Source organism: Monopterus albus, unplaced genomic scaffold, assembly GCF_001952655.1.
Source record: "Monopterus albus unplaced genomic scaffold, M_albus_1.0 scaffold27.1, whole genome shotgun sequence".
Classification (NCBI taxonomy): domain Eukaryota; kingdom Metazoa; phylum Chordata; class Actinopteri; order Synbranchiformes; family Synbranchidae; genus Monopterus; species Monopterus albus.
The window spans coordinates 2,906,392-2,918,629 of NW_018127907.1; the positions used below are offsets into that span (position 1 = coordinate 2,906,392).

Here is a 12,238-nt window from a genome sequence, read left to right on the forward strand (position 1 = left end):
TCTGATTTGGGGTTGTAATGCTGACTACTGATATTCCTACACACAGAAAATAATAATGCTGAGGAATTTATTTTTATAAAAAAATTTAACCCCCACCCCCATTTTGCAGGTACAAAGACCATTTAAAAAAAAATGCCACATCAACATTTTGTTTGCAATTTATTGCTTATATAAAGGCTTTCTAAACTATTTTTGGTAAAAATAAAATCAATCAATAATCATAAATAAAATCATCACAATGACTTTTACATGACATTATATTGCACAATTATAAGCCTTAACATGAATCACAAAACACAAGTGCTGTGCTCAGGTTGTGTATAGGTGGAATGTTCAGAGGTCCATGGGCTTGGACACACCCTGGCTGCCTTTAAAGGGCAACAGAAAATCTGAACTTCAGCTGTCTCTGCTACATTTAATCAAAGTATGTAGATTATCAGCTCTTGAAACTGATGACCAAACATCAAGTTGTTTACTTCCGTATACTGTTACCCTGTCTTGTAATCTATAGACCCTAATGATTTACACAGGAACAAAGGATTTCACTTCAGTTTGTTGTGGTACAGATCTGATTTTTCAGTGCTAAGAAAACAACTGCAAATGAGGATCACTTAGTTTCAAAAACAACAGTTTGGTCTTGTGTGAATGTGGACTTAGTGGTACAGATGTGATCAGACTGCATGTGGTTTCTCTTCGTCCAGACAGGTAAGTTTATATCTGTACCACAACAAAGTCTGACATCTGCCCCTTTCAGTCTGGTGTCGGCCCAAATTTTCATCAGTTTCACAGCAAAGTTCTACCAACAGAATCAGCACATGTCTCAGCTCTGACCAACACAGCTGCCTTCTCTCTGAGCTTGAACAAAAAGGCCAGAATCTCCATCTAGTTTGGCAGTTTACAACTGGTCAGCTACAGAAAGGCCTGGAAGATGAACCAGCAGAGCCTTAGTTTCGTGTGTGTGTGTGCACACGCGCATGTGAGGTCAGATAATGTCCATCTCCATGCTGAGTTCAGGACACAGTTCCTTGAGTAGCATTTCCATCATCACCTACCAAAGAGAGTGATACAAAGCAATGTGAAGTTTGCAGATGCTGTTACATTTTGCATAATGAATTCTGTGAAGTCTGTTATGACAAAGACACAGTTTGACATTTGATGAATTGTTCTTACATAGAGAAGATGTTTGTTGGCACTAGCCTCCTGCAGGGCATTGAAGATCTTAATTATTCCATAGCGGGCATTCTGCTGGCCAACTAGATTTGCTAATGCATCTGAAAGCAAAAATGAATCATGTTCAAAATGTTCAGAAGCTTATGATCTATAGGTTTACTTGTGTTTCAGTTGGTACCTGGGATGTTGTCAAGTAGTTTCTGTTGAGCCCGTTCCTTAGTTTCACTGCGCTCTGAGTCGGTTTGGACCTTGACATGTTGTGCCAGCTTGCCATTGGGCCAGAAGGTGTCCCTGAACACACTGATGTAACACACCAACATCTGTTCACAGAAAATCCAGTTGACGGTGTCCCGGATCTGTCTAAAATAAAGCATAGAACGTGTTGGCTTCATAGCTGATCTCACTAAAATATGCAGGTAATTACATGTGACCACATACATCTCTAGCATTACAAAATAGGTTTACAAAACACAGGACCATGCTCAGTGGAGATTCGGTCTAAAAAACTCCAATAAATTAATAGATAGAATAGATGGAAGGCTGTTTCTTGCCTTTTAAAAATACACCTGCTTGCAGTAACATCACCACAACCACAAATCTAAAGCCAACTCTCACCAAATACAGTAATCAAGAAGAGGCACCATGAATGAATGCAACAAAGGCAATTCTACAACATCGAATTATATTCTATTATTACATTACATGGGTTGAACAGAAATAAGTTCTAATAATTTACATGTTGGTTGTTATTTATTCTGCATTAATATTTCTGAAAAAGTTAATTAAAATGTAACTTGCTACTACTTACTTGTTGATAGTTCGTCCAAATGTCACCTGGACTAGTGCAATTAGAGTCTTCCTCACCCACTTAAACACTGAGCAGGTAGACGGACACAGATTGATCAGAAAATCCAAAAGTTAGAATCCATACATTCACAAAGAGACAGGACTTGGCTAACTAACTTTGCTAGCTGACCCCTGTCTTATTCATATCAGAAGTCTTGTACTTGAATATAAAAATGGAAAAGGAAACTGACTTCCTCTGAGTTCAAAGATCTCTCCTATGAGCCTGAAGCAGGGTTCAGCCAGTGCGTCTTTCCTCCCATCTACCTCGTCGCCATAGTCAGACAAGTCACTGTCATCGTCAGCGTCCTCCTACACACAGAAATTACACAAAGCAAATGCATAATCCGACTGGAGATGCAAGACAGCTGGAGTGCCAAGACATCCCAGAGGGAAGTGTTGATTTAGCAGTCGTGAATGAGTGGGCACCTCAGTGTGGGAAAAGAAATCTCCAGGTAGCCTCTCCAGGAAGGAGGCCAGAGAGAAAGATGATTTCTTCTGGATTGACATCACCTTCAAGCATTGAACAAGTTATCATCAGTATACAATACACTGTATAGAAAGGCAATTGACAAGAGAGTTTGCATGAGAACAAATTATCAAATTTTAATCCATAAAAAAATTTATTGAAGACATAAATAGTGTGACAGCTCTGTGCAATTATGCATTGTGTGTATAGGTCACTGAACGACATTATGACAATACTACATAAGTAGCCCAGTGTTATTTGTAATGACAGTATGACAATGTGTTACCTTGAGGTGCTCTGGTGATGGGCTGAGGAAGGCATAGAGAGCTTCTGACTGGCACAATCGCTCATCTGTCAGCAAACGCTACAAACACATGCACAATGCTGAAGTCATGATCTACACTGTTTCACAGCTAAACCAGAAGGAGGCAGTGTGAGCACAGCTAGGTGGTTGCTCTCTAGGCTAGAATAATGATTCCCATCCAGTTCTACGTCTACCCCAGAGGATACACCTCAAGTTGCCAGAGGCTACATGAAGAGATTGTAGAGTGGTCAATTTAAAAGAAAAAACATTTATTTTAAAATGTATATCAACATACTGAGTCAGGTGCAACACTGCATGAAAACTAATTATCAGGTAAAGAGAGCTACAAATGGTTGAAACAGAAAGTTGAAATACCTATAGTTCAAAGTAATGGCTACAGGGCTGAACTAGTGCATTCTCTAAGCACTGAAGTTATCCTCTAGTTAAGTTGTAAAATGTTAAACAAATGTAAAACAGCTGTACATTTTGTACTTTGTGCTTGTTTACCTGGAGAAAGGCATTGAGCTGAGTTTTGCTCTTGTCTAAAAACTTCTGGTCAATAGATTTGAAGGGAAGTTTACTGAGGGAGGGCAACTGGAGTTTCTTCAATGATGAAAAACACTGGGAAGGAGAGACAGGTATAGTTTAATAAGTGACCAAAATGGAAGGTATACCGCATTACTGCCAAAACTGACTGCTTTCTTTAACAGATACTTTACTGTCATTGCTTTTGCAGATCAATTTAAGACCACACACTGCAGTAACAACTATAGAGCATCTACAGTAGATGTACTGACTAAAAGGAGGCATACCTCGAGATCTCACTGCCACGAGAGGTAATCAATGTAGGTGATACAGTGAACTCATTTAATCAGAGGGCGACTGGGAATACTTCAAACGCACACCAGTTTCTGCTTGATATGGTGCATAATATTCAATAAATCAATAGAAAAATCTGCTGCAGTGCCATATATGGAGTTAACACACTGCAGTCACATACTGTTTACTGTGAAAAGCAAGCCAACTAGTGGGAATGCAGTGTACATGCAGCCATGAAGTACAGTGATAACTGCTTACTGGGGAAAAAGCATAACTATACATGGGCAGGTTTTGGTTCTGTAGTACCTCAGTGAGTTTGCGGTGCAACATCTGGAATTCAGTGAGTTTTCTCTGGACACTCCAGCGACTGTTGGCTGTCTCCTCTCTTTCCAGCAAGCTGACACACACACTGTAGCAAGCGACAGTTTCGCCACCTTCCTCTGTAGCCTGACACACAAATGCACATATTTAAACACAACTGTCTTATTGACTACACAGCTAATAAAAGCTAGTTATCTAGTATTAAATTAACAGGCATCCATTTCTTTTTTCACCCCAGACACTGGTTGAGCGATGTCTTCAGATTTTCGGGTTACATGATACTTTATTTTGCTTTGTATACATGTTAGTATTTATTCAGCACTAATGGCCTTTTTTTGGGGCCATCTCTAGTAAGCAGGCAGTAACCAACCAGTGTGTGACCAACTAATCTTTTAATGTTTTATACTTGAAATTCATGCATGTTGTGCTCCAGATGATTACAGTCTGATCAATCAAAAAGCATGCAGATGCCAGGTGGTAAGGTGGATTAAAGATATTACCTCAGCAGTAATGATGGCAGCTCTCCAGTGCCCCAGGTTTTCACACCACAAGTCAGTCCTGATGATATGTTGCTGGAGTTCACTGTGTTCTCTCTCCATGACTCCAATCTCTTCCTTTAGTTGGCTCACTATCTGCAAGTACACACAGGAGGCACATTTAAAACCACAAACCAGAATTAAATGAAGAAATTACATGTAAGTTCAAAGAGAGATTTGTATTGAGTGCTATAAATGTTCTCTTATGTGTTACCTGAATTAAAAAAACACAAGATATATACACTACCAATGTACAAGAGCAGCTTTTAACCAAATCAGACATTCACTAAAGTAATCGGGTTACTCAGAGAAACCACTGAAAGCAGAAAGAGGTTGTTTGGGTGTGCCCGCAACTGGAAAGCCTGATGTCATTATGAGAGTGCATCCTCTCATAAACAAAGATGGACCATGCCGACCAAGCTTGTATTTTGATCTCTTAGTGATGTTTCACCTGCAAATCACAACATTAGCTGCCCCATTAGCCGCACTGCCATGTTGATAATCGTCTGTTTATGCTGGTGCCAACTTCCTTTGTTCCCAGGCACATGTGCACAAGTGACCTTGGAACTTGTCTTTTGTACATATGCTCTTGTAGAAAGCTGATTAGAAACCTGGTTACATGTATACATGGCAGAAAAATCTGTATTCTCCTGGAGAAATCTGCTTGGGGAATTCAGGTTTCCCTAATCCCCCACCCCAATTACAGAAACCAGGTATCCCGTTTACATGACGACAGGTAAGAAATCAGCTTACTCAAGAAAGCCAAATGTAACCTGGTTACTTAAGTGCATAAATGCAGTCACGTAGGTAGCATCTTGACACTGCAGACAAGTTCATGGCATCATGCTGGATACGTCTGGATGTGCATGTTTACTGCTTTTCATAAGTTTATTGCAATCCTACTGTGAACTGTTGGAATGAACTGTGTAGTGGCCCCAAAGTGCGTTTTGTTCCACTCGCTTGCCTTGTTACCTTTTTGTCTGGTTTTGGTGCATTCTGGATAGAGCCCAGGGCCTGTCGCTTGTACTCCAGTTTGTCGTAGAGTTGGCAGAGTTTAGTAGCAGCATAGCTGGCCTGCTCATTGATTCCTTTACTGCCTTCATCACTCACCTCCTCTCCTGCATCTAGACCCTGGCACTACACATTTAGAAAGATGTGATTACAGCAGTACGACTGCAAACGTACAAAGGAAGTGAATAAAAATGACAAAATTGAGTATCAAATAGAACAACATTTAGAAATGTGTGTTATTCATTACTATGTGCGTCTCACCACTTCCTCCTCCTTCTCCTCAGTGCTACACTGTGATTGGCTGTGCTGCTCATCTCGCCTGATCAGCCTGTCATAGAGGTCAGAAACCAAGAAGGAGGGGTAGTAGCGTTCTCTCATGGTTTCAGCCACCTAGAAAGTGTGTGACAGCCACACAAGTGTTTGTCATTGCAGACCATATTTTAACCTTGGCACTGTCAAATATAATAATATCATACATCAGTATGTCCTACTCTTGTGCGTGCCTATCCATTTATGTGACTGCATTCAGTTCAGATTTGTGCTGTGTTAAAAGTAATACGTAAATGTTACTTGGTCTGACCTAGTAAGACTGCCGTCGCAACTTTTAAGGAAACATGATGCGGGTGCCAACTCAGACATGAGGCCAATACATTCAGATGCCGTCAGATTAATGGAAGAGAGTGCATATCTTAAAGGGGCTTCAGCAGGGGTAAGTTTATACCGGAATAAGTTGGCTCCAGCAGCTCTTAAATTGTGACCAGCATCTATTTTGACAGACCCGGTACCTCATTTACATATGAAAGAAATTGAACATATGTATATTATATAAAAACTCCAAAGTCTAATACTTTTGGTACCACTAGCTTTTTTACAGTAGATTAAAACTGGAATAATTAAATACAAATAAAAAACAACAACAACAGGTAGTTAGGCTAATTACGTTGCAATGTAACCAGCCCAAGTAGGTCACCCTGACTCAGGTGCACATTCAGTGGAACCTTATGTTAGCTACGGATCGAAAATGTGAAAAAGACAGGCAAATTTGCTAAAGTATTTCATGTCACAGCAGAACAAAGCTAGTCAGAAGCTAACAGGCCTACAGCTGTTAATGAAAAGGTTATGATGATGAGATCATGGACTCCTGCCCCATGACCACGTTATGGGCTGTTTTTAATAACTGAAGGTAAGAACATGTTTATTTAATGTTGCTGCATTATAGTCTCTGGTGTGCTTTAAATTTGTTGCTGTAATATTCTGAATAAAATGTTAATGTGTAGTAAGGCCCCAAATACGTCAGGCTTTTTCTTATTTGAACAGATTCGCAGTCCTAATGTATTTAGCATCACTCGCGCTCAACATTTATAACTGACACTTGTAAATGTGAGTTTATGTGATTTATGTATTTATTTACTTACTTGGCTGCTACAAATGACATTTTGCATTAAGTTGCCGTGGAAACTACGCAAAAGCACCGGTCACTGAGGACATTTTTTTCATTCCGGGACATCATCTCCCCACACTGACACGCCATAGCAAAAGCAGAAGTTACCTGTTCCTGTAGTCTAACAAAGACTTGTGTTCCCCTGTTCCCCACCAGACTCTGTTGAATCTCCTTGAGAAGAAACTTGTCTACTGGAATCTCTCTGCTCTCCACAAAGAACTTCTGGTAGATTTCTCCAACTATCTGGGGCACTTCACTCTGTCAAACACACATTAATATACCACTTACTCAGGAGCTTTATTCAAGGCAACAATGTGCTGTACTATCATTAATGTAATAGTACAGAAATAGTCTGTAGTTAACTAGTAATACTGCAAGTGTGAATGATAATGTGTTCTCAACATACAAAACCGAAAAGGAAATCACTATTTTTTCCTACCATCATAAAACACCAACCAAGGTACAGCACACTACATCTGTACAGAATGTCATTCATTGTGTATACTGGTAGCCATGTTGATCTACATCCACTGGAATGTATGTATAGGTCACCTTGTTGGCAGTTTTCAATGTTTCCACCAGTTCCCAGAAGCTAATCAGAACTCTCTTATCGATTCTCTCCATGTAAACTCTGAAATGCTCCCTGTAACCTGGATTACACATGATGTCATCAAACTGAAGAATCTGGATGTGGGGGGAGAGAGAAGAATACAACACACAACCATGAAGTGCTTTAATCCAAAGCACAAACCCTCAACCAAAGCCTATGTTTTATCACATTTATGAAAAAGATATACCAATTTCAATATTCGAAGAAAAAAAAAAAAAACTGACAACTTCTATCATTTGGCAACTTGACACGAATCTGTGTAATGATTCTTTCCAGCCCAAGACCCCACCAGCTGCCTCACAGTCCACATCATAAGAGTCTCACCTTCTGACTCTGAGGCTCATCGTTGTCATCAGCCCCTCCTTCCTCACTGTTTTCATAATTTGGTCCACCAAGTAGGCGGATCCGTTTCTCACACTGTTTCTTAGCAACAGTTAGCTGATTGATGTATCGCTTCATATCTCTGGCCCTCAGCAGGTCTGCCTTCATGGCGGCTGACTCTTTACCTTTTCGCTCTAACAGAGAAACAAGCAGTTTTTGGGGGGGGGGACAGCTTTGGTCACACAATAATACATAACACAATTACCTGGCGCAGAGCCACTGAACCACCAAGATTACATTTCTCAATATTTCTAAGCTTGTAATTAATATGTTCAGCTTCATTTTTATAGTAATTTTAAAAAATGAATAGGTTATGAATAAATAGTGGATAGCAAAAAATTCAATCCATTCATGCTGATTTTTCTATATGTGAATATATTACACTCGTCATTTGTGTAGCCCAAAACCACCTGGAAAGAATCAGCATAACACATGCAATCCACTTTTTCTGTAACTGGTTTAAAAGGGTTCAATTAGTAAATCAGTCTACCTCTTGTTCAAAAATAAATTCAAATGAGGAAAAAAAAAAAACTAAGACAGCTACGACATTTTATAAAGCTAATACTCAGAAAACAAATCTAACAGCAAGGAAAATACTGTGATTGAAAAACATAATCTGAGAACAAGAAACAAGAGTGACCAAGGGCTAGGTCATAAAATATGGAGTTAATCATCTTGACTTTACTGATACAATGACCAATATTCACTCACAGGAATGCATTTGTTTTTACATGTCACCTGATTCAGTCTCATTATCAGTTCTTGGCCTTTAACCTAGTGTGGCAAGAAGCAGAGCTCTGTGCCAACAGATCACCTCGACTGACACAGCTAAAAGGTAAGAGCAAATCAGCTAGCTGGATCTGAAGTTGTTTTGGCAAATACCACTACTTTTACTTTACTACATTGTAAAGGTTTTAAGAAACATTTCATTGATTAATGCAGCCTTTCAGTCATACCATGCACTGCTGTGTGTTTATACCTTTCTGCTTCTTGAGCTGAGGCAGGCTGCTGATGGTGGTGGCATGAATGATCTCTACCACTATCTGATACCTACAAAGAAAGATAGATAGTTGTGGTCAACTGATAAAATCAAAATGGGCTATCTTGTCTGAATAAAAAGAATACATCTAAAGTATGTGAGATATAAATATAGTGTGATATTTCAACATGGTAAAATAGTACATGCACAGTATTAAGAATGAGTCCATTTTCTCAATAAAACCAGCATTATATCTGTATCATGTCTACGCTGAATTTAGATTTAGCATACTGCTGCAGACACACCGTCTGTTCCCATAGTAACCCCACAGCAGGAACCAGACTAGGTATTATCACTGTCTGGTTAACATGTTTATCCATATATACACAGTATAGTTCATGTGAGTCTATAAATGTACTGGACCTTTTCAGGTTAATAAGGCAGAACAGGTACATACAGTATAAATCAGAATGTCATGCCTGAGTTGTTTGAGGAAATTGACATCAGCAGAAGATGATATCAGTTTGATAAAGTCTTCATAGGAGGCAGCGTAGGTGTAGGCTTTGTTCTGCTGCTCAGCTTGCTGCTCCCTCTGCTCCAGCTGAGACAGCAGCATCCTGTTTATGGAGTCTGGATCGCTAAGCACATCTACTAAAGGCTTCAACACTGGACACAAAGATATAAAGAGAATGTAGAGATGCAAGAGTCAGCTGAATGCAGTTAACTGAGCCAGAATAACTGAAAACCTCTTGAAATGCTGTTCTGACCAATAAAACTGATTGTCATCATCAGCAAGCTCAGAAGAATCTGAGTGATGCAGCAGGACAATGACCTTAAACATCACCAGAACTCAACCACTATGGCTACAGAATGGATTCAGAGACAAAATCCAAGTGGCCCAGTCAGAGCCTAGACCTCAACCCCATAGAGATGCTGTGGAATGACCTCAAGAGAGCCATTCACAACAGACGTCCCAAGAATATGCCTGAGCTGAAGCAGATCTGTAGGAAAAACAGTCCAAAATTCCTCCTGTGCAGGTCTAATCCACAGCTACAGGAAGCGCTTGCTTGAGGTTATTGCTGCCAAAGGTGGTTCAACCAGTTATTAAAATACCACCATCACATTTTCGAGTGTGATGAGATCTCATGTCACAAGATCTTGCACTATTAAAACATGACAATATTTCTTGTCAAGGCAAAAGCTGTCTCGCAACATCAGTACATAACAAAACGAGGCCAGTATGACAGAGTGTGGTGATGCGTTCACATTAGTGCGGCAAAAACGCAACTCCCTGTGCGTTTTAATGCAAGGGACTGCATTGGTTGGGGTGTGAGGGGTTGCGAGAGAAACCTAAGAGCAACTAGATATCAAGATAATGCATTATATATATATATATATACACACACACACACAGTGCCTTGCGAAAGTATTCGGCCCCCTTGAACTTTGCGACCTTTTGCCACATTTCAGGCTTCAAACATAAAGATATAAAACTGTAATTTTTTGTGAAGAATCAACAACAAGTGGGACACAATCATGAAGTGGAACGAAATTTATTGGATATTTCAAACGTTTTTAACAAATAAAAAACTGAAAAATTGGGCGTGCAAAATTATTCAACCCCCTTAAGTTAATACGTTGTAGCGCCACCTTTTGCTGCGATTACAGCTGTAAATCGCTTGGGGTATGTCTCTATCAGTTTTGCACATCGAGAGACTGAAATTTTTGCCCATGCCTCCTTGCAAAACAGCTCGAGCTCAGTGAGGTTGGATGGAGAGCATTTGTGAACAGCAGTTTTCAGTTCTTTCCACAGATTCTCGAATGGATTCAGGTCTGGACTTTGACTTGACCATTCTAACACCTGGATATGTTTATTTGTGAACCATTCCATTGTAGATTTTGCCTTATGTTTTGGATCATTGTCTTGTTGGAAGACAAATCTCCATCCCAGTCTCAGGTCTTTTGCAGACGCCATCAGGTTTCCTTCCAGAATGGTCCTGTATGTGGCTCCATCCATCTTCCCATCAATTTTAACCATCTCCCCTGTCCCTGCTGAAGAAAAGCAGGCCCAAACCATGATGCTGCCACCACCATGTTTGACAGTGGGGATGGTGTGTTCAGGGTGATGAGCTGTGTTGCTTTTACACCAAACATAACGTTTTGCACTGTTGCCAAAAAGTTCGATTTTGGTTTCATCTGACCAGAGCACCTTCTTCCACATGTTTGGTGTGTCTCCCAGGTGACTTGTGGCAAACTTTAAACGACACTTTTTATGGATATCTTTAAGAAATGGCTTTCTTCTTGCCACTCTTCCATAAAAGCCAGATTTGTGCAGTATACGACTGATTGTTGTCCTATGGACAGAGTCTCCCACCTCAGCTGTAGATCTCTGCAGTTCATCCAGAGTGATCATGGGCCTCTTGGCTGCATCTCTGATCAGTCTTCTCCTTGTATGAGCTGAAAGTTTAGAGGGACGGCCAGGTCTTGGTAGATTTGCAGTGGTCTGATACTCCTTCCATTTCAATATTATCGCTTGCACAGTGCTCCTTGGGATGTTTAAAGCTTGGGAAATCTTTTTGTATCCAAATCCGGCTTTAAACTTCTCCACAACAGTATCTCGGACCTGCCTGGTGTGTTCCTTGTTCTTCATGATGCTCTCTGCGCTTTAAACGGACCTCTGAGACTATCACAGTGCAGGTGCATTTATACGGAGACTTGATTACACACAGGTGGATTCTATTTATCATCATTAGTCATTTAGGTCAACATTGGATCATTCAGAGATCCTCACTGAACTTCTGGAGAGAGTTTGCTGCACTGAAAGTAAAGGGGCTGAATAATTTTGCACGCCCAATTATTCAGTTTTTTATTTGTTAAAAAAGTTTGAAATATCCAATAAATTTCGTTCCACTTCATGATTGTGTCCCACTTGTTGTTGATTCTTCACAAAAAATTACAGTTTTATATCTTTATGTTTGAAGCCTGAAATGTGGCAAAAGGTCGCAAAGTTCAAGGGGGCCGAATACTTTCACAAGGCACTGTAGAGATGAAAGTATTTTGATTGCAGAAAAATCTGTAGTGATTGGTGAATAATCAATTATCAGTTGTGTACCGCACTAATATGCACGACTATACCCACACAACTGAGCTCAGTCTCCGTGTATGCGTGTCCACAGCCTTGTCTTTAAAATGTAGGTGTAAACCTTCCTTTGTCTTTGTGTGTGCATGTGTGTGTTTTATCTCAGCAGGCACCACGTTGCTCCCTGCCCGTTACAGCATTAATGCTCAACCTTGACCAAGGTTAATCTGTCACTCTTGCTGTATATTTGCATTCATTCTTATCTGCACCTCACC

General features: G+C 40.1%; 1 protein-coding gene across 1 annotated transcript in view; it reads right to left on the reverse strand.

The window, feature by feature from the left end:
- snx25 (sorting nexin 25) overlaps positions 1-12,238 on the reverse strand; it is an 18,334-nt gene continuing 6,096 nt past the window's right edge. The window contains exons 5-21 of the mRNA XM_020595516.1: positions 9,364-9,550; positions 8,885-8,955; positions 7,849-8,039; positions 7,467-7,598; positions 7,023-7,172; positions 5,735-5,863; positions 5,435-5,599; positions 4,427-4,558; positions 3,912-4,052; positions 3,294-3,407; positions 2,769-2,846; positions 2,443-2,526; positions 2,208-2,325; positions 1,979-2,045; positions 1,349-1,530; positions 1,171-1,271; positions 1-1,048 (exon numbers count right to left, since the gene is read on the reverse strand). Coding sequence (XP_020451172.1) covers positions 983-1,048; positions 1,171-1,271; positions 1,349-1,530; positions 1,979-2,045; positions 2,208-2,325; positions 2,443-2,526; positions 2,769-2,846; positions 3,294-3,407; positions 3,912-4,052; positions 4,427-4,558; positions 5,435-5,599; positions 5,735-5,863; positions 7,023-7,172; positions 7,467-7,598; positions 7,849-8,039; positions 8,885-8,955; positions 9,364-9,550 — 2,108 coding nt within the window. The 3' untranslated portion in view covers positions 1-982. The remainder of the gene's footprint in view (positions 1,049-1,170; positions 1,272-1,348; positions 1,531-1,978; positions 2,046-2,207; positions 2,326-2,442; positions 2,527-2,768; positions 2,847-3,293; positions 3,408-3,911; positions 4,053-4,426; positions 4,559-5,434; positions 5,600-5,734; positions 5,864-7,022; positions 7,173-7,466; positions 7,599-7,848; positions 8,040-8,884; positions 8,956-9,363; positions 9,551-12,238) is intronic.